At 40.0% G+C, this 21,114-nt stretch overlaps 2 protein-coding genes across 3 annotated transcripts in view; one reads left to right on the top strand and one right to left on the bottom strand.

Annotated features, from left to right (window-relative positions):
• LOC105385486 (syndecan) overlaps positions 1-21,114 on the bottom strand; it is a 156,083-nt gene that overhangs the window by 128,485 nt on the left and 6,484 nt on the right. The window lies entirely within an intron of this gene.
• Positions 3,819-6,511, top strand: LOC125491401. The gene is made up of 2 exons (XM_048633242.1): positions 3,819-4,687; positions 5,083-6,511. Exons 1-2 carry the CDS (start codon positions 4,522-4,524, stop codon positions 5,874-5,876), a joined length of 960 nt encoding a protein of 319 aa, XP_048489199.1. The 5' UTR covers positions 3,819-4,521; the 3' UTR covers positions 5,877-6,511.

The following is a 21,114-nucleotide window of genomic DNA, read 5'->3' as shown; positions in this document are numbered from 1 at the left end:
AAGTTATCATTCCAATTGTACACCCACATTCCTGTGATTGTTTAATTTGTTTGTTTCATTTTATTTTCCGACTTCACGATGTCGAAAGCATCAAAACCGCATAATGAAAAAGATTCGGTGCAACATAATTATGAACTCGCGACACTGCAAGCAAAACGTAATGCTTTGTTCGAGTGTTTACAATACGCGTTTGATTTATCTACCGAAATAAATAAAGGGAACGAGGAGAGAGAAGCTTTTCTCGATGCGAGTATTAATGTAGATACAATTCGTTCAGATTTCCAAAAATTGTTAGATCAGTACAACAGCTGTTTAATGTCCAATGACCCTACTGCCAAGCCAGATTATAAATCGCTAGTTTCTTTCGAACAGCTGTATTGTCGCGTAAAACGCTTGGTTGCGTCATGTACCGTAGTCACGAAAACTACCCAAAATAATGATTGTTTTCCACAAAAAAGTAAAATTAATTTACCGCCTATCGAGTTGATGAGCTTTAATGGTGACATTCGCCAATGGCCACTATTTTATGCCAATTTTAAATCTACTATTCACGACAATAAGTCCCTCTCAGATCATGAGAAACTTCATTATTTGCTAGGTAAATTAACAGGCAAGGCCCAGGCCGCTTGTGCGGGCATTACGCCCTCCGCTGAAAATTATAAAACGTTATTTGATACCCTAGTAAATAGGTATGAAGATAAGCGCACGCTAGCAGCTACCTATTTACAACAATTAATGGAATTCAAACCGCTGTCGTCGATTTCTGCGAGTAATTTGGATTTCTTTAATGACCGATTTGTTAACGCAGTACGCGCCCTAAAGAATCTAAAGTTAACAGACTTACAAGACTTCATATTTTTGCAAACTGCCTTAACTAAATTAGATCCTGATACCGTGCGTACTTTTGAGAATAGTAATAATAATCAGTCTGAAATTCCAACCTTTGATAAGCTCGTTGAGTTCTTGGATAATCAAACTAAAATATTACAGCGCGCACCGACCACTGCGGCCGACGGTGGTGGCGCTGCATCAGCATCACGATCGGCTGTTCGCCCTAGATCTAATAACAAAAACCCGCCGCCTCACTACAATGCGTACGTTAGTACCGTCGACTCTAATTCCGCTCACAAGTGCTTATGTACAAACATTGTACATCATCATTTGTTCAAATGTCCCGAATTCCATAAAATGTCTCCTCACGAGCGTTTTCAAGCCGCGAAGAATTTAAATGGCTGTATAAATTGCCTAAGTACGAAGCATAAGATTGCTTCCTGTCAGTCCGCTTCGGGATGCCGAGTGTGTAAACAAAAACACCACTCGCTATTACATTTTAATCGAGAGTCGAATCCGTCACCCGCTTTACAGAACTTAACCACTGTGCCACCGCGCGCCGCGGTCATTGACTCGGTTGGTGGCGGCGGCGGCGGCGGTGCATCGCTTACGTCACAGCCAGCTGATGCGAAATCATCCGTTCCCGCGCAAGCGGACGTCGCGTTGTGTTCGACGTTCATTGCTGCTCCGCGTCCTTGCGTGCTTAATGCCGCTGCCGCTCAAAGTAGTACGCCGCAATGTAATACGCCTACTACTGTTTTGCTCGCTACCGCTATGGTAGCTACGTACGATAGTAAGGGTAATAAACAATTTGTAAGGGTTTTGCTGGATTCTGCATCGCAAAGTCACTTCATTACCAGCGAATGTTGTGATCGTTTGGGGTTAGTTTACGGCAGAATACCATTCAACGTACTACTGTGAGGGGCTTCGGGGGAACGGAGAGGGCATCCCACGGGACAGTAGACTTACAGTTTTTCTCGCGCTTTAATAATAACATAAAATACAAAATCAATTCTTTAGTTGTTGATAAGATTACTGACAACTTACCTACCGCTTATGTCGACTCCACCGCCCTGCCATATCTTAATAAAATAGCATTGGCAGACGACCATTTCGCTACGCCCAACAAAATCGATGTTTTGATTGGTGCTTCGCTGTTTCCGCATTTGATTCTTCCCGACGACGTGGTCTCCAGTCGGGAAGAATGAAATCATCGGGGCCGCCCGCTATTCATACAGTGCTAGGCTACGTACTCATGGGAGTCGTGCCTGCGCTCGCCGCCCGCCCAGCATGCGTGACGTCATGCTGCGCCATAGTGCCACAGCAGCCTATGGATCATTTAATTACCCGCTTCTGGGAACTGGAAGAAGTCCCCGGCTCGCCCGTTCAGCACCCCACGGATGTCGAATGTGAACATTTTTACCGCTCGACTACGGAACGTGACCCCGTGACCGGCCGTTACACTGTAGCTCTCCCGTTTGATAAAGACGTGTTTTTACTTGGGGACTCCTATAACATTGCTCGCAAACGTTTTTTGTGTTTGGAGAAGAAGCTCGAGGCTTCTCCCGAGCTTCGTGCCGCTTACGATGACGTCATTAAGGACTATATTTCCAAAGGTTATGTGGAGCCACTGACCGTTCCCCCGCAGGCGTCATCGGACGATTTGTCCCCGAGCTATATAATCCCGCACCATGGTGTCCTCCGCGAGGACAAGTCCACCACGAAGCTGCGCCCCGTGTTAGATGCAAGTTGCAAGACTTCATCCGGTGTCTCGCTAAACGAGGTGCTGCACAGTGGGCCAAATTTACAAGGGGACTTGTTTAAAATTATTTTAAATTTTCGCCTACACGCTGTAGCGATGACCGCTGATTGCAAACAGATGTTTCTGCAGATTATGCTTCGCGAATCTGATAGACGCTATCAGAGAATTTTATATCGTTTTAATCCAAACGATCCTCTGGTTCTATATCAATTTAATAGAGTATGTTTCGGTTTAAAGTCAAGTCCCTTCCACGCGCTCCGCACTGTGCAGCAGCTCGTCGACGATGATGGCGCCGAGTATCCCCGCTCGGCGGAGATCGTCCCGTCCTGCCTGTATATGGACGATATCGCCTTTTCTGTTGATACAGAACAGGAGGCGGTGGACGCAGCAAAACAGCTGATTCAAATGTTCAAGGGTGCCCAGTGGGATCTTGTTAAATGGAACAGTAATTCACAATACGCACTCAATGAGTTGCCCGCTTCGCACAAGATACCTACTGAGGTTGAATTCGACAAGGCTACAGAGCATAAAATATTAGGACTCGGTTGGTCTACTGATAATGACGACTTTTATTTTAAAATCGACCCTCCTGATTTGGACTCAGTGTGTACCAAACGCACCATAATGTCAACGATCGCCCGACTTTGGGACAGAATGGGTTTCGTCGCGCCAACTGTATTGGTAGCTAAATTATTAATTAAGAAACTATGGCAGCTGAAGGTGGATTGGGACGAAGTCCCGCCCGACCAGGTAGTAAGGCTTTGGCGACAATTTTGTCGCGAACTGCCGGCGCTTAATGAGATAAAAATCCCTCGTTGTCTCAGCGTCGCGACTGGTTGCGAGGTGACCTTGGTAGGGTTCGCAGATGCTAGTGAGCAGGCGCAAGGCGGCGTTGTGTACGTGCACGTCGCTTCTCCGTCGGGTAATGTGGTCCGCCTTCTCTGCGCGAAGTCCAAGATAGCACCTACCCCGCCCCATACGATTGCTCGTATGGAGCTTTGCGCAGTTCTTTTACTGTCGAAATTATTACGCTCAGTACTTGAAACGTATAATTCCCGCATTCCAATTAGGGTCCGCGCCTACACAGATTCCAAGGTTGCGCTTTATTGGATAAAAAATTCGCCTCACCGTTGGCAAACATTTGTTGCCAACCGTGTTATTAAAATAAATGAAAATGTATACGCTGAAAACTTTCATCACGTCGCGGGGACAGACAACCGGCCGACTGCCTGTCGCGCGGCGTCGACCCCTCTAAACTGAAAGCCCATCCGCTGTGGTTTAACGGGCCGTCCTGGCTAGCATCGAATGCTTCACAGTGGCCTTCCTTTGATGAAGTTAACGATTCCACTTTAGACGTCGTTCCCGAGCAAAGGAACCTAGTTCACGCTGTTTTGACACCTGCTGACGAGTGTAGTATTTACCCCGCTGCTTCTCGTTCCTCGTCATGGACCAAACTCCTGCGAATAATCGTTTATATATGTAGGGTTTTAAAACTATTACCACGCCGCGAACCTACGTGTATTACCGCTACTGACTTGGAGTACGCAGAAACAAAATTGCTGCAAATACTCCAAAACAAACATTTTAAAGATGAGTTATTAAATATTAAAAATGACTTGCCTGTTTCCCCGGTGCTTAATAAATTAAGACCGTTTTTACACAACGACCTAATCCGAGTTGGCGGCCGACTCTCCAATTCCGATTTAGATTTCGATAATCAACACCCGATACTTCTGCCTCGTGATGATCACGCGGTTAACCTGATAATACAATATTATCACAAAAAATATTTGCACGCAGGGCCAGAGTTGCTCCTGTCATTACTTCGCCAGAAGTACTGGATTCTATCTGCTCGGCGCGTAGTGCGGAGGATAGTGCACCAATGCAATGTTTGCTTTCGCGCGCGCCCGCGTCCGACTTATCCGCTGATGGCTGACTTGCCCGACTGTCGCACGAAGCAAGTTACGAAGCCATTCACCCACACAGGTTGTGACTACGCAGGGCCTATCGCTTACACTCCTGTTCGTCGCCGTGGAGCTAAGACTATGAAGGCCTATATTTGCGTCTTCACATGTCTTACCACTCGCGCACTACATAATAAAAATAATAATGTCCTCCTAGCCGAATTTCGACCACGGCGGCCAATCTCAATTGAGATCAGCCATCTACGCAGGAGTAGATTATAGTGCCCAAGTGTGTGCGCAGTACACAGGAGCACTCTCTGTTCCATCACTCTCATAGCCCAATGGGACGGATTGACCGACACGACTGGAGAGAGCTAGGCGCAGGACCGACTGCTTTACATGCCCATCCGACAGCATGGATCGTTTCACTGTTTCGGACATCAGGTGATCAGCCTTCTATGTCCTAACCAAACTTAGAACCACAATTTAGAAACACAAATTGATGGTCCCACCCGGGAATCGAACCCGGGACCTCTGGGCCATGAAGCGAAGCTTCTACCACTAGACCACAGAGGCAGTCAATACATATTGAGGTAGCGACTGACCTGAGCACCGCCAGTTTTTTGGCCGCTTTAAAGCGTTTCTTGTCCCGCCGAGGCCCGGTAAAGGTCATGCATTCTGATAGGGGAACTAATTTTGTCGGCGCTAATTCTTACTTACGCGACCTTTACAAATTTCTAAACAGCGACGAATTCAGTTGCAGTCTCAAGCAGGAGCTCACAGAAAACCGAATTGAATGGAAATTTAACTGCCCAGCCAGTCCACATTTCGGGGGGTGCTGGGAGAGCATGGTGAAGGTGGTAAAGAATCACCTATTTAAAGTGATTGGTCAACAGCTGCTTTCATATGAAGAACTGGTTACTGTACTCGCTCAAATCGAGAGTGTACTCAATTCGCGGCCTCTTACTGTGCTCAGTGCGGACCCCGCTGAACCCGCCGCGCTGACGCCCAGCCATTTTCTTCACACCGCGCCTTTACTTTCGTTGCCCGCGGCTGAAGTGCATGACGACAACCTTAGCCTACTTCATAGGCACTCGTTGCTCGATAAACTCGTACAATCCTTTTGGAGGAGATGGAGAGTGGAATACTTACATGGCTTGCAGACTCGACAGAAATGGAATGTTCCATCCTCTGCTATTATACCTGGAACAGTTGTAGTTATCATAGATGATAACGCGCCTCCGCTTTCGTGGCCATTGGCGATTGTCGACAAAGTTCATCCTTCAAGGGATGGAGTAACGCGGGTAGTTACTGTAAGGACTGCTAGGGGCACATACGCTCGCCCGGTTGTACGTTTATGTCCGCTCCCGTCACAATAAACAATACATTAGTATCTACCGCTGTAGTTTATAATTAGTTTTAGTTACCGCATTAGCTAGGCTATAATTTTGTCTCGTTTCACTTATGAATGTTTTTAAAGGTGACCCTTTAAGGGGGGAGGAAATGGTGCCACCTATCTTTTAATATATTTACTTTCATAATTTTCGCAAGGTTTCGATCCTAAAATCCTTTTCCCTATTTCCGCTTATGTCGTGCACCGCAACGCTACGTGTGGCAACACTGTCTGCGCCACCCACAGACAATCAGTTCCGAAAACGAATTCATGGCCGCCGTCGCGCTAAGTTATTCGCGATTGAACTTATTTTCAAATAGACGATTGGCTAGTTGCTAAAGTCTTCCGCTTCTTCTTTATTCGTGGTGAACCGCTAACCGAAGAATATCAGTGTGTGTGTTGAGTGCTGCAGTGCTTTGGATTGCTCTGATCTCTGATCGATCGAGCACGTGGCGCCAGGCGAGGGTCTGGAAGCCGGCCGCCTTTTCCTGGTCTCCTGAACTGCCTCCAGCGTCCAGGTAGGTGCACGACACTTCATCAACCCTTTCCCTCGGTGAGACACCTTGCTGTAGTTTCTTTTATTTTTTTTCTATCGAAGGGACTCCGGCTTAGCGGCGTTACCACCCCCAACAGAAAGAATTTAATATTTCATACAGCAGGTAACTTAATATGAAACTGTCAATTAATCACAATTACAGCAATGGTTAGCCGTAACCGCGGCGTAATTCGAAACTATTACTCTTGAATCGGTCTGTATCCGCAATATTGTAATTATAACAGAACAATACATTAAATTATGATACCAATATGTGGCTTAAAATTAAGACTAGGTACCTACACTTTATACTTCACTTCACTTCACTTCTGATCACTTGAATTAATCTACCTATCATCATCAGCTAATAATCATCCACTGCTCGACATAGGCCTCTCCCAAGGGGCGCCACAACACTCGGTCCTCGTTCTTCCTCATCCAACCACTACCGGCTACCCGCCTAAGGTCGGATAATCTACGTAACATAAAGTTAAGTTCTACTGAATGATAATTAAGTCTATCGTAGAGCTGCATTTCATTGTTAAGTTCTTCCTAACTTGATGTTCTCAGGTGTGAAACTGACAGTATGTAATTTTGTTTAATCTCCTATTTGCACGATGTAGTAAGTATAGCAATGTGGCGTGTGACACGCTATACTTATACTTCATTGTATTTTGGCACAGCAATTAACTCACTGAGGACGATGATCAAATTATGTGGCCATTTTTTTCTGTAAACGACACCTCAAGAATGACTTACAGCTTACTTTTAGACACTAGGGGCCACTTGCACCAACATATTAAATGTAGATTTAGTGTTAAATCTCGATTTAGGGTCAAATTTTATATGGATGACGTTTCTTAAATCGAGATTTGACACTAAATCTAGATTTAAAGTGTTGGTGCAAGTGGCCCTAGATCATAGGTTGGTAAGTACAGTAATATGTCAAATCATCATAGTAATTATATGATATTTGTGTTAAATAGTAATTAAATAAAAGGATATGTCTAAAGTCTATCTATAAGAAAACCAACTTTCAATAGCCTATGACTCTTGCAGCTGGGCCAGGCCGGGCGTGCCCTATCAGACTTATTACAATAACACATGAGTAAAATGGCATCAGATTTGCGAATCGGTATAATACTATGCGATATTTTATATTTATAAGAATTGGCTTGCGATCTAGTTCCTAGTTTAGCTTTAATGCTAAGTTAAGATTGCATCTTAATTTTATGTGTTTACGGGGCGTCAAATGCACACAAAAGTACCAACCTAATATAACGATCTAGACTTGGCAATGTTCCCAATGTAAACACGTAGGCTAACACTCTGTTCCGTAACAATAAACTTTGTGCCGGTTGATTTAGCGCTTATTTTAGATAAGCTAGTTTGCGAAGACTGAATTGGTTGCTTTTTGTGCATTTAGGACGGTCTTATCATACATCCCAAATGACTTTTTAAAGACACTACTGTTGTGGCGAAATATACTTAAATGCAATCAACATAAATGTGTTTGCTGGTTTTGGTCTTTACTTTCATAAGTTAATAAAATTACAGATTTTCAAACTAGCTAAGGCTAAACAGTAATGAGATCTGTATGAGAAATCATTTTATACATACTAATAATAATAATAATAATAATACATACATATTACCTATATTATGTTCCTAGCCTACCCTAATATAATTAACACAGTAGGTACATGAGTACAGTTCAGTTCATTCATAATATAAAAAAAAACTATCAATATACCGTGATAAAGGATCTGCTATATCGTGCTGGACATTACGAATGCAAATAAAACAAAGCACAGTTGAGCGGCCACAATGGGTCGAAATAAATCGATGGTTGGTCGAAACGCATAATTTATTCAACAGGCATCCGCGCCCGATCGGCCGATTATCCCTCTACACTCAAGTAAAACCTAGCTCACGTTGGAACTGTAAGTGGCGGCTATTTAGACGATTCAGCTGAATTTCAGAGACCGAAAGGCTCAGATTTTTATCCCTATTCGAGGACTGCTGTTGTATAATCCTAGAGGGAGGGTATTTAACTGCCTAGTATTCAGTACGGATGTGAAACAAATACCTATTCCCATATAAGTTACTTATATAATACATGTATGAGAGGTATACACACGGCTCTTGCGACCCGTGTCGACGGGATATGCACGATATCATCTCGATAACTTAGCAAATTAAAAGACAGTCCATTTAACAATCACAAATTAATTCTGGTTTAAGCGCTCCGAGATTGTTCGAATGATTAAGGAAATATAATGGACCTTTCAGTAGGTACTTCAGATAAGTAATTATTTGTACAAAGCCGTCCTCCATTGGGAAATGTAATTAAGGATATGAATCGCCAGCGAGAGATCTCGAGCAATCCTGATGATAATTCGATATTGCTGAGAGGTTATCGATTTTATTACAACAATGAAAAGGCTATCACGGCCAGTGAAGTTATGTGGGTACACGAAAGGAGTCTTTTTGTGTGCCGCATCACCTGTAGGGTTGCTCTACACTGACTAAAAGCGATCGAAGGCGAGCTGTCGTGCAATGGGCACGTTTAATACAACGAGATAGAGTCGTGGCTCGTGCAGCAGCACTCCGAAACTTACTTTTTCGTCATATAGAATGACCCCCCTGTTTCTTATATACGTCCGGCATACCCTAGGCAGTCAGTGGCTAACGCTTATCAGACTGGCCAATCCTTCCTTACAGTAGAGCATTCAACGGTTTGTCAAGACATCTACATAGGATTACCACATTAGCATCAGCTAGGTATTTATCATTTTATCAGCATTTTGTCAGCGTTTAGTTCTTATTTATACGAGTATGTATAAGCCTGAGATGTCGGTAAATAAAACTTAGTAAATTAGTATCAAAAAACTGATTACTTTCCCATACAACCCGCACGCGAAATGACGATAATTTATTTTACCATAACAAATAGCTTATGATTGAGCTAATATCTTTTAGGGAATAAACCTATAGAAGAAGAATACACGCGACCTGCCATTCAATTCAATACCAGCTGTGAAAGTCAATGCTCTTTAATCGCATTCTGCTAAAACAGTTACACAAAATGTAAGTTTGTGTTACTTCACAGTATAGACAATTAATTATAGAATAGTATACGAAATGGGTGTATTTCTTACAAATATAAAAATAATTTAGATTCTCAATATGCTCAGTAACAAATTAGTTAACAAAGTATTTTTTTGTATTTTTAAGCATTAGCAGAAATGTATTCTGATTTCCTATGCTTCAGCGGTTCAGCAATTTGCCTATGAACGATTCGGTTAATTATAATACTTAGCTTAATTTGAATATGCTATTATTGTTCAAGTCTAACATTCATAAGTAAGGTGTACGTACAATGCACATTTCCAATTCACTTAGTTAATTATACAATTTTATTGATATTGCACCAATATTTAAGCACCAAGGTTACGCTATCCTACAAAAAGTTATTCTACGCCCACAACCCATATCTAAGTCGAGAATCGAACCATTTCCCAAAAGAAAAAGTTGAACGCTACTAAACACAGTTACAGTGCACATAATTATACTAATTAGCTCCTCAATTAATCAATCAAACCAAATTGCTTTGCCACTAAATTAATGTACAACTATAATACTCTGGTCTAAGCACTAGTCCTACTATAGCCAACCGATAATCCGGAAATGTGCGGATAAAAAGTTCAAAGACTTCGGTTAAATAATTTCTTAGATTCAAAATCGTTTTTGGTTGGTTGCTTGGCTAAAACATGAAGAACTGCGGAAATAAAGCTTAAACTCTACATCTTTGATAAACTCATTAACTATAGCTCCCAACCGTTTTAGAAGCAAAAATGTTTATTACCGACATTTGTATTCATGCAGATATTTTACAATATCATGCACAGTATGTAAGTACCTACTTACATAAAATATGTTAATATCACAGTTTTATTAAACCACGCTACAAGAATGAAAGAGCGCCGCATCATAAGTGAATAACTTGAGAATTTCCTTCGATAAAAGGTATATTATATAGGCATACCCACAAGGCATACCAGGTCACGCGTTTAGCTCGCTCATATTTCAGCGGGCGCGGCCGTTTCCGTACGAAAAAGTCCATGCAAGCAGTGTGCGCTGTGTGCGAGCATAAATGTTCGCGACGCGGGCGATTTGCACGCATTCACTGTCAGTTTGATAAACAAGTGGACATGCAACAAAAGCATCTACATACCTATTTAATTAATTATGTAATATCATGATCAATTGACTTATGTAGCTGTTCTTGATTCACGAACATCTGTAATTTACTAATTTTAGCGTGTAAAGTTAGCTGTAACCAGTAGGTTCGCTCATATTACTAATTTAGTGTGATCTTCAGTGGTAAGATTTCGTATTTTTTATAGTTTATCTAAATTAATAGTGTGAAAATTTAACAACTTACATTTATAGTCACTTTTTGAACGAGTTCATCGCGACCCTTCGGGTGCGCCTCGCTAAGCGTGAAAGAAAAGTGATTAATCGGTGTTTTACCGCGCCCTCTAGCGATGCGGAGAACGTATCTATACCTGTACATATCCTATCCCTCTACATACTGTAGGCAAGGCTTAAGCTTTTTTTACAGCTACACCAACAAGGATTTTTTTTATAGCTACTAATGGCATGTTTCTATCTACCGATCAATGTCAATTTGGCCAAATAATGTCACTGGAATCCATACCCAAGTTCTGCTCATCATGGCAATCACTATCACAAGCAAAACTAGCAGATAGTCCAGCATCATGCCTTTTATGTTCTTTAATGTCCCAGTCACTTACCTGAAACAAACAATAGCATAATGTAAAAAATACGTTAAGTACCTTATATTTTACCGTTATATTTATGTTTTGTGACAAAGGACCAGGAAGTAGGGTTGAAAGGAAAAAACAGAATACTCGCAAGAGTGGCCAGCATTATTAGTCCCATTTCTCATCAGTGATAAATGGGTTAAGTAGACCGTGATAAAGCAATTATGTGGCGACATCGACATTATTAAAAGAGGAAAAACACTTTTACACCATTCATTGTTCACTTGCTTCAGTTTGATAATTAAAAAAAACGTTTATGACAACGCCATAAGAACCTATTAAATTGTACTTACTTATCAGAAACGTATTAAGGCCGTGGCCACAGCTTTCAGCGGTGCGGGACGAGGTGCGGCGTGAGGGGCGGCGGGCGGTGCGGATTGCGGTGGTATGCCACAGCTCGACCATTGTTTTGGTCGCGCGTTGGCTAGTCCGTCCACTTGATGCCGCCGCGCGCGCCGCTTTGAGCTGTGGCCGCCTCGATACTCTCTAGTACATTTGTTTCGCTCGCACACCGCACCGCCCGCCGCCGCCGCGCACCGCGCCAGTCAACCCGCGCCGCATTTCGCGCCGCGGCTAGCTGTGGCATACTTCGTACGTTGTCTAGCGTTTGTTTTCGGCGCTCACCGCTAGCCGCGCCGCTCGCCGCGCCGCACGCCGCGCCGCAATTGGCTGTGGCCACGGGGTAAAGTATTGTCGAACTAATCATCTAATTCAATGAGATGTTTAGGTGCAAGGTACTCGGGCTAATAACCTGAATAGGGAAACTCATGTAACCTGATTATTAGTCAGATAATGTGATCAATGTTCATAATGGTAAGCTCCTAATCTAATGACCGAACTAGGAATTGAGTGCCCGAGATGAGAAATTATGAATTATGAACCAGTCTTTTCTGGTACTACAGTTAAAAACTCCCGATGGGAATTTTTTTTGGCTATAAACAGGAACACATCTTAGATATCAAATTTATAACTACTTATCTGGGGGCACGGCAGTCGAGCAAAAAAGCGGCACGGCCGTACCATCCTTTTCTCGAAGCAATTCAGGCCATTTTCGACCCTCTGTAACTTCGTTGTGGATAAAACTAGAAGACTGAATTTTCACTAACCATGCAGGCATTGTAAAGACACTGTATATTTCAAATTTCATTCAATTTGAACCAGTAGTTTAAGAATTATAACGGGACAAAGTTTCTTTATTTTGTCACTGACTCACTTACTCACTCACTCACTCACCGATCATGAAAATTCTAAGGCACTTCTAGCAGACCTAGAAGCTTCAAATTTGGAATATAAGTAGTGTTTGGTGTATGAATCAAGGAAAAACTAAAATATTTGGGGGCACGGTAGTGCCCACCACCAACTCGAGTAATATTTTTCAATTTTGGTCCAGTTTTCTAGATAGGTACATAACTGCTTAAATAATTTCATAATCACATATCACCAAGTAAATATAGGCGCACGGTAGTGCCCCGGCCAAATCGAGAAAAAAATTCCCGTCATGCAAATTAAATCCGCAAAGGATAGATTACCTACCTACGAACAAAGCACATCAGTCTACCAGTGCTACCACTTATAGTCATATTTTCTTAATGTACAATGAACTTTGTGTATTGGAAACTAAGGTCGAAATTTAATTAGGGAAATTTAATGCAGTACGAAGTATCGAAGTTACGTTTATATTCATTACGTACATTACGTAGCCAAAAATAAAGATTCTTGATTCTTATCTCAAGTTTGCGGTTTATGTAGGTATGTACATACCAAACTAAGTTAACGCACCTACGTACCTAGAAGGTACCGAAAATAAAAAAGTAGAACTGTCTACAAAATACAAAAAGAAATGAGATCCCATCAAAAACAATACTTGTCAAAAAAACCAAGTCTCGTAACTCAGTTGTTCTACGGTAAAAAGTTGTGAGATCCATGTAATATTGGTATTACATGGATCTCACAACTTTTTACCGTAGAACAACCAAGTCTTATCTACGCACGCATCTCAATCTTAAAAATCTTTAATGTTTTATATAAATATATTGACTTGGTCATCGCACTAAATAATTTAATTAACACGTGTTTCCATGCGTATACACTTATACCCCCTTATTCATAGACAAGTTACAATACGTTTTAACTAATAAACTGTTTTGTCCCTCTCTGTCAAGAAACAAATTGTTCTTTGTCGGAGAGGGACAAAACAGTTTATTAGTTAAAACGTATTGTAACTTCTCTATGAATAAGGGGGTTAGTGTTTAATTCTTAACAGAAGGTGCAAAAAATTGGTAACCTGTCATAACGTTTCGGCTTATTATAACACTTTTGCAACACTCTGTATAACCAGCTCAATAATTGGTTATTATACCAAATTGAGCATGACTCACGACTCACCCGCCTCGGTTTCAGTTACAGCGGCACTCTCGTTTTCCTTGCTATCACCGGAACGGCGTCTTCCGTCTGCGCATTGCGCCTGCGCCCGGGGCGGAACCGCGGACGCACGAGCGTGAGGGTACAGTCGGTGCCGCGATTCATAGTGAAAGCTAGCCCCTACAACACAGGGAATACTAGTGTAGGGACTAGAGATAAGATGCAGTTGTGTGTAACTTTACTTTAGCACCAAATAAACGATATGTATTTGTATTCATGTGAAACGGACTTCAGCCAAAACTCAGCATTTTCTAACCCGAATTTGGTCGGAAACCAATATGTAAAAAAGGTCTGCTAGCTTCACTGGCAGTTTCATAGGTGCAGCGTACCAGCCCTGTGATTTTCAGGCGTAAATACTATTTGGTAGATTTCACCATATTTGGGTCATCAAATCACGAGTATGTACTATGTGTATGTACAAGTGCACTAATGAAAAGAAAGAAAAGATTTTGTCACCATGGTGAAAGCATTGGCAAATCTGATTAGTCAGTCGCTGACTGCCCACGGGGCGCCGGACGCCATCATGCTACTGACGTAGGTGGATCGAGGCAGACTTAAGTACTTAATTAATTAATTAAATAAATAACGTGAAATGTCCGTTTAGGTAGGCCACTACCGCTGGTTCTGTGCCTTTTATGGCCAAGGTCTTACGCCATCGGAAAATACTCGAAAATCAAGCATTCTCCTGCACAGGCACAAGTACAGTGCAGGCAGAGGTTCCAGTGAATGCTTTACCGCTTTCAGTAGTGATCATAAATGTACCTTGCCTCGTCTATACTGTATTCATCGCTAAGTAGACATATTTTGTTCCGCTAACAATTACGTGAGGCACTCATTAAGTTAATAAATCACTGGTTAATCGTCACAAGCGTGAATGCCTCGATGAGTATTGAATGACAAATGAACTAGGAAGACTGCTAGCTATTATTACCTACTGAGTTTTTTATTAATTCCAGGTTAGACTTGAGGAAGGCTGAGGATAGCATGGTGCTCTTAAAGAGAGGCGATTGGATGAGGAATATGTCCAACAGTAGAGTTAGCTGAATATGAGATAGAAAAAAAAATAAAAACACCAACAGCTGCCTCAGATTCCGGAAAAACACAAAAGTTTACAATGATTGTTGGTCCAATTAAAAACTTTCCTCCTTTGTGTACAATAGCTTTTTGCAGCCTAACCTGGAAAAGCCTCCGTAAGCTTCACTGGAAAATAGCTAAACATAAAATGGTATACAAATTTACTTAGTAGGATTTTCTCGGTTAAAATATTTTGCTAGGTGAAAGAACAGGTAAGGTACCTATTCTGGCACCTAAAAACACCCAAATTTTATGGTTAAAAGTAGGTACTTTATTCCAGTACAGGCAGAGTATAGTATTACCTACTGTAGTGTCAACAGAAAGTTCATTACAAAAAGTTTTGCTATCCTCAAATTGTCGGTAGGCCTTCGGTAAGCTTTTAGCGAACAAATTAAAATTCAGGTACCTGTAATTATTTTAAATGTCGTGAGAATCAACTTTAGCTGACAATAAATATCATTCAAGATATTAACAACCGGTCCTGCTCTGCTATGCTAATTGGATAGTTTAAAATGGAGTATATCGGTTATATAGTTATACAGTTCTCTTTTTTTATATTTTAATTTGTGGTTTTCAATAAAGATATATTCTATTCTATTCTATTCTATTCTATATCCGGCCATTAATTATTTAAAGATTAAACAGAAAAGTTATTTGTTTTGTTTCTAAAACTAATAAGTTTATGAAAAGCCTGCAGCAGACAAGCTAGATGCCCGATCGATCGGCCAGAGACCATACGAAACCAAATAAATCTTGTATAAACACAAATATTTGCTTTCAAATCTGATGTACAAATGTATGTTCGATGTTCGCATTGCTTTGCGGATCCCACCTTGAGACTGAGCCTGAAATCAAAGTGCTGAAACGAAATTGAGCTTCGCGTGCTGAATGTCTGCAGATTTCAACCTGTTGACTTCAGATAGGTCTGAAATCTATCTTACCAGGCGAACTTGTGCTAGGTAGTTTCAAGCTATATTGCAGGAAGTGATAAGTTCTTGCTTACGATGTTTTACACAAGCAATAGCAGTACCTTACAGCAGGGCCAATATTCATGTATTTGTAACTCAAATGTTAATAACCACAAGACTCCGAGTTATACTACTTCCTGACGATGTACTCTATAATAAAGAGTAGCTAATAAATTACGTAGCCATAGGTTCTACGAACTACATAAAGCCTATCGATGGTTATCAAGTGCGCTTTATAAAAACGTATTTTATACAATGGCATCAGATTCAGAGAACCAAATAAAATGTATACGTAGGTATATATCTACTATGAGTGCTTTGTTTTGTCCTGCTAGGATGCTCATTGTATGCCGGCCGTGCTTGCATAATTAATGAAACACCATAAAACACACATTAATTTTGTATTCTGCGCGTCTATTATCTGTGTAGTACGAGTAGGTAAAGATGTTAAGTATTATTGATACCACCTACCCAACATATTATAGCTGTGATAGGTTTTATGAAGATTCTTCTGATTATTCTTTTGTTTCATTTGCCAGCTATTAAAGTAGGTTTATGCTGTTAGGAGTGTGGTACACCCGCCCATACTTTACCTTTAATTTAGTGTTTCAATGCCATGGCTATAATATGTTATTACATAAGTACCTATATATATAATTATTACTAAATGTTGTGTTACACGGAGTGGTCATAAAATAGTTTTATGGCTTATTTATACTTTTGGACAGGCCTGCTGGCTGTTCGTGGGATTTTCACACACTTCTTATTTACCTACCCTTACTCACTTGCGTCATCATTTAGTGGTAAAGTTTGTTAACATCTATGGTTAGTATGAATCGAGAATAATATTAATTACTTAATTATTACTTCTAGCTGACAACTTTTGAAATCTCACAAAGGCAAACCATTTCCCCGGGCAAGCGTCGCGCCCAAAGTATTCCATAGCATCTACAACACCAAACTTGAAAGTTGAAACCAATTACCATAAGTCCGGCCCCAGACTTATAATCAAAGCGGAGGACTCAAGGAGTAAAGCGCTGTTAATTGCCGTACAGCCCGAAATTCCAGAACAAACTTATAGCAGCTCAAATAGTATTAAACGAGGGGGGAACTTGAACTGCGCTACGAATACTGCATTGACACCCCTAGTGCATCGAGATAGAGACGTGATTGCCGTGGACATCATCTACATTATTTATATAATTATATTCGCGTAACCAGGGTAGGTTCCCAGGTTTCGCCAACTTCATTCCACAAAAGCGCTAATCGCCGGGACTAAGACGTCACGCATTGTAATCTGAAGAGAATGGTAGCTTATCTTATATTACTAAATAACATTTATGAGCGCATAAAAGGTGGGTGAGGGTATCCTTAGGCAGATGGAAGAGATAAAGATCCTAGCCAATACTTATAACAAAATTCGAGATTTGTTGTGGTTATTGATCGGATCAGGCGAACAGTAGTTTCGTCCTCACAAGATCATTAAAACTCTACGCCATTTGGACTAGATCTTTAATAATAAAAAAACAATTTCAAAGCCAGATTCAGGGACTATATGACTAGCAGCCAGCGTGCTACGACGTAAAACGAACGGCCAAGGATACTCTACAGTCAGATCTCGTGTAAATCAATTTGAAGACGGATGCGTCTAGTTGAAGACGATACCCTTGCACGTCCACTCCACAGCTAACAATACAAACAGGATTGCCCTCTATCTAGCAAATTGCGCTCATTCAATTGGCCGAGGTGAGGAGTGATGACTCGTGGTGCTTTTCCTTATTTTGATCGCTGATTGGACAGGAATTGCGGAAGATTTAGCTTAGCCTCTTACGTCTTAGAAGGTAATATGTGCGTGTAAAAATGCTGGGCTTATTGAGGATTGCTAATAATAAAATACATAATAAAAGAGTTTTTTTTTATTCTAAACGCAATGACATTCTGTTTATGACCTGCATTTAGTACTAAGAAATCTGGATTTCTTGGAAATGAATTGACTGTAGACAACCAACTGTGGTTCTTGACTAGTTCACTTATTAAACAAATATATGTATAAGTAGGTACTTAATAAATAATGTTATTGAAAGATTCGGCTTAAAGATTTAATAAACATGCCAATCATTCAATTACATATAATATTTACATCGCGCTTACGTCTCTACAAGTCCACATAGATAAATCACACGTGTTACAAATGTAGATTGGACCATATTACTATACTAGGAAATCAATATTTAATTATACCAAATAGGAGTTGAAAAAACAAAGAAGTTAATAGGTCTTAATTATAAGATATCCTGAGTTTTTTTTATGGGAAACGTTTTGGAAATTAGATCTTAATTATTTTATGACCAAATAGCGCATATAAAATAAGTAATCATAAAATATGATCATTTTTTTATTATTAATGATGCCAACATGTTATTAATGATGACAAAGTCTTTAAACAACACAAAACGACAAAAAAGGTTATTTCGGTCAAGAGTTAGGTCCATGGGCAAATATTCGTCTTGGGTGTGGAAAATATATCGAACATAAATAAGTTACATAAGCGAATTTTATCTAATTCTAGTGCAACATCAAAGCTATAGTATAGTAATACAAATTAACTGGTAAATTTCAGTTGTGTTTCAAATACAGTGAGAACAATAATCCCTGAAACACAAGCTAGTCATTACAATTAGGCTATAGTTTCAGCAAATAGCAATAGTAATAAAGATGAGTCATAGCCACCGCATTCGATATTATTGCTTGGCACACAACAGATGTTTCATTAGGTAATGAACGATTCTCATAGCTATGCCATAGTTATCACTGCAATTACTTTAGCAGCGAGGATTAAATATAAGAACTATTTTGTTAAATGTAAATTGTTTCTTTACAAATTATTAGATAGTCGCGGTTTTAATATCTTTAGTACTAGCCGGCAGGCAATACTACCGCCTGTTTGATCGTTTCTTTTTATAAACGACCGTTTAATTTGAATTGTCATTCAGAAACCGGGGATAGTGTCTCAAGGTAAGCAAGTTTGTGTGAAAACGCGGCGCCTCCCACGGCGCAACCTGCCCGTTGTACCAACAGACAACTAATTACAAAGTTCAGCAACTCCCTAGGGATCATTCTTTTGATTCCCGCTCGCTTTAAACAACTATTTATTCTCCTTTTACAACTTTTCCGGCGCTTTCAATTTGAAACCACTTTTATCTTGGTCGGAGTGGCAAAAAAGTTGAACTTAAACAAGTTAGAGGGGAAAATGTGTTCAATGGTTTCAAGGTATCTTATTCGTCCAATTAAAAAAGAATTAAACTCTTGTTACTAGACTCTGAAACAACGAGTCAAAACAGTAGGTTGGAAACATCGTAATTATTTTCTTGAATAACGCCCAATTATTAGTTACTTAACTCACCGTGGCGGTAGAGGCGCCTAGCTTAAGGCATTATAACCATGTTAATTTTTTTTACACCAAATACCTCTATCATACTACCACCTACCTTAGTAAGTTAGGTGACCTAGGTTGTGAACTTAATTTTAAATATCTAGGTCCTCTTAGAAACTGGGGCTAAGATACAGCCCCGTTTCTCTTATTTTAGTGGCAGGTCATTTGCATAATTGGCTTTGGTCTCCACGAAGGGTGTAGCATGGTGTAGCCAATCTACTGAAAAAATGCGTGTATGATCTTCAATGTCATATACCTACATGATATTTTTATGATATATTTATATGACTATCCTGCTTTAGAGGTGTTCTCTGCGTCTCTAGTCAGAACACACTCAAGATTGGCCGAAGGCCATACACGGTTGGTAAAGATTGAAACCTATAAAATATAATTTTTTCTGTGATGATTTATTCATTTTACATAATTATTATTATTATTACATAATATGATGACATTAGCTATAATCAAGCTATACTAGGTAAGTAAGTAATACTTAGGTTGTATTTACGGGTCCAGCCAGACTCGTCCCATTCCACACTCGACCCGGCCAAACTCGACCCGAATTTCTAAAACACGGTAAGGTCTAGGTACTTTTGTTGAAATGTATGAAATGTACTGTCAGCCACAAGAGTTTTTTTACTGAAATTATAGTTAGGTGTTTCATGTGCTGATTAATTCAAACAAAAGTAATAATTTGTACTTTTAATCATTTATTTATCATCTTCTATAAACATTATTAGTAGGTAACACATGTTTTGAATTATAAACGTAATAAGTAATAATAAATATTAACAAAATAAGTAACTATTAATAATTATGTGTGCTAAAATCACAGTTACACAAAATATCTTTACAATGAAATATGTATAAAATCATTTTTATAAAATCCGTTTGCTGTTTATAAAATTATAATTACTTCGCAGTAGCCCTTGCTTATCAAATGTATAAATTACAATACAAGTAAGTGCGCGAAAGAGATGGATGCAGGCCATCCAAATCTTGACCATTGTTATCGATAACCGTTTATTTCAGGCTAAAACAATGAGAAGGGTAAACTACCTCTCTCTGTTACTGAGGTCAAACTTAGGCTAGTTTAGTCAACATATTTCTTAAATTTAAGTGATAATCACTTTATATGCAATCAATTAAGAAATCCATAAACATTTTCTGTCGACTGTACTTTGCGAAAAGAAAAAAAATACAAACAAAAATTAACCTTATCGAAATTATGAAATTCGGGTCGAGTTTGGCCGGGTCGAGTGTGGAATGGGACGAGTCTGGCTGGACCCGTATTTACATTTTATCTTCCGCGCGAATTCTTTTGCCCATTTTAATTCCGGGTGGGTAGGGTATTATTTGTAAAAGACATTTCTTTAGTGCACTATCTTTCTGAAACTAGAGAGCAATGCTACTTGTCTGGTCAAAAAAATACAAAAGCTGATGGGACAATGGGCGGGACGGCGGCCTATTTTCACACGTCGCCGGCTGCGAAGAGGTAGGTAGCTGGCTAACTACAATAATTATAGGTACTTATTTATGTTTTTTCAAACGATAGGTACTTTAATTTAAGCATATGAGTGACAAATAATTCTATTGACTCCTATTAAGGATTAAGTAAGAAACACACCAATAAATTTTATACATAACTACTTAGTTAATAATATATTATAGGCCAACGCCACAATAATGCTACGTATACGTGTACTAATATTAAATTACCAATTCAACTGACGATATAAAATAATTATGTAGCTCAGTCAGCTAATAGAAGTTTGGAACCATATTTTCCTTACTTCAGGCTTCAGGTAGGTTTGCTTGTATTTACATAGAAAATTATTCGGGCAACATTTACTTAACCTAATTGACCTTATACAAACGTTATTTTGCTCCACAAACATTACGTAGGTTTACCGTCAATTGACGTTTATTACATTTTACGATTA

The sequence above is a fragment of the Plutella xylostella genome, chromosome 5, assembly GCF_932276165.1.
Source record: "Plutella xylostella chromosome 5, ilPluXylo3.1, whole genome shotgun sequence".
Classification (NCBI taxonomy): Eukaryota; Metazoa; Arthropoda; class Insecta; order Lepidoptera; family Plutellidae; genus Plutella; species Plutella xylostella.
The sequence above is the reverse complement of the archived record's forward strand: the minus strand, read 5'-3'. Positions and strand labels throughout refer to the sequence as shown.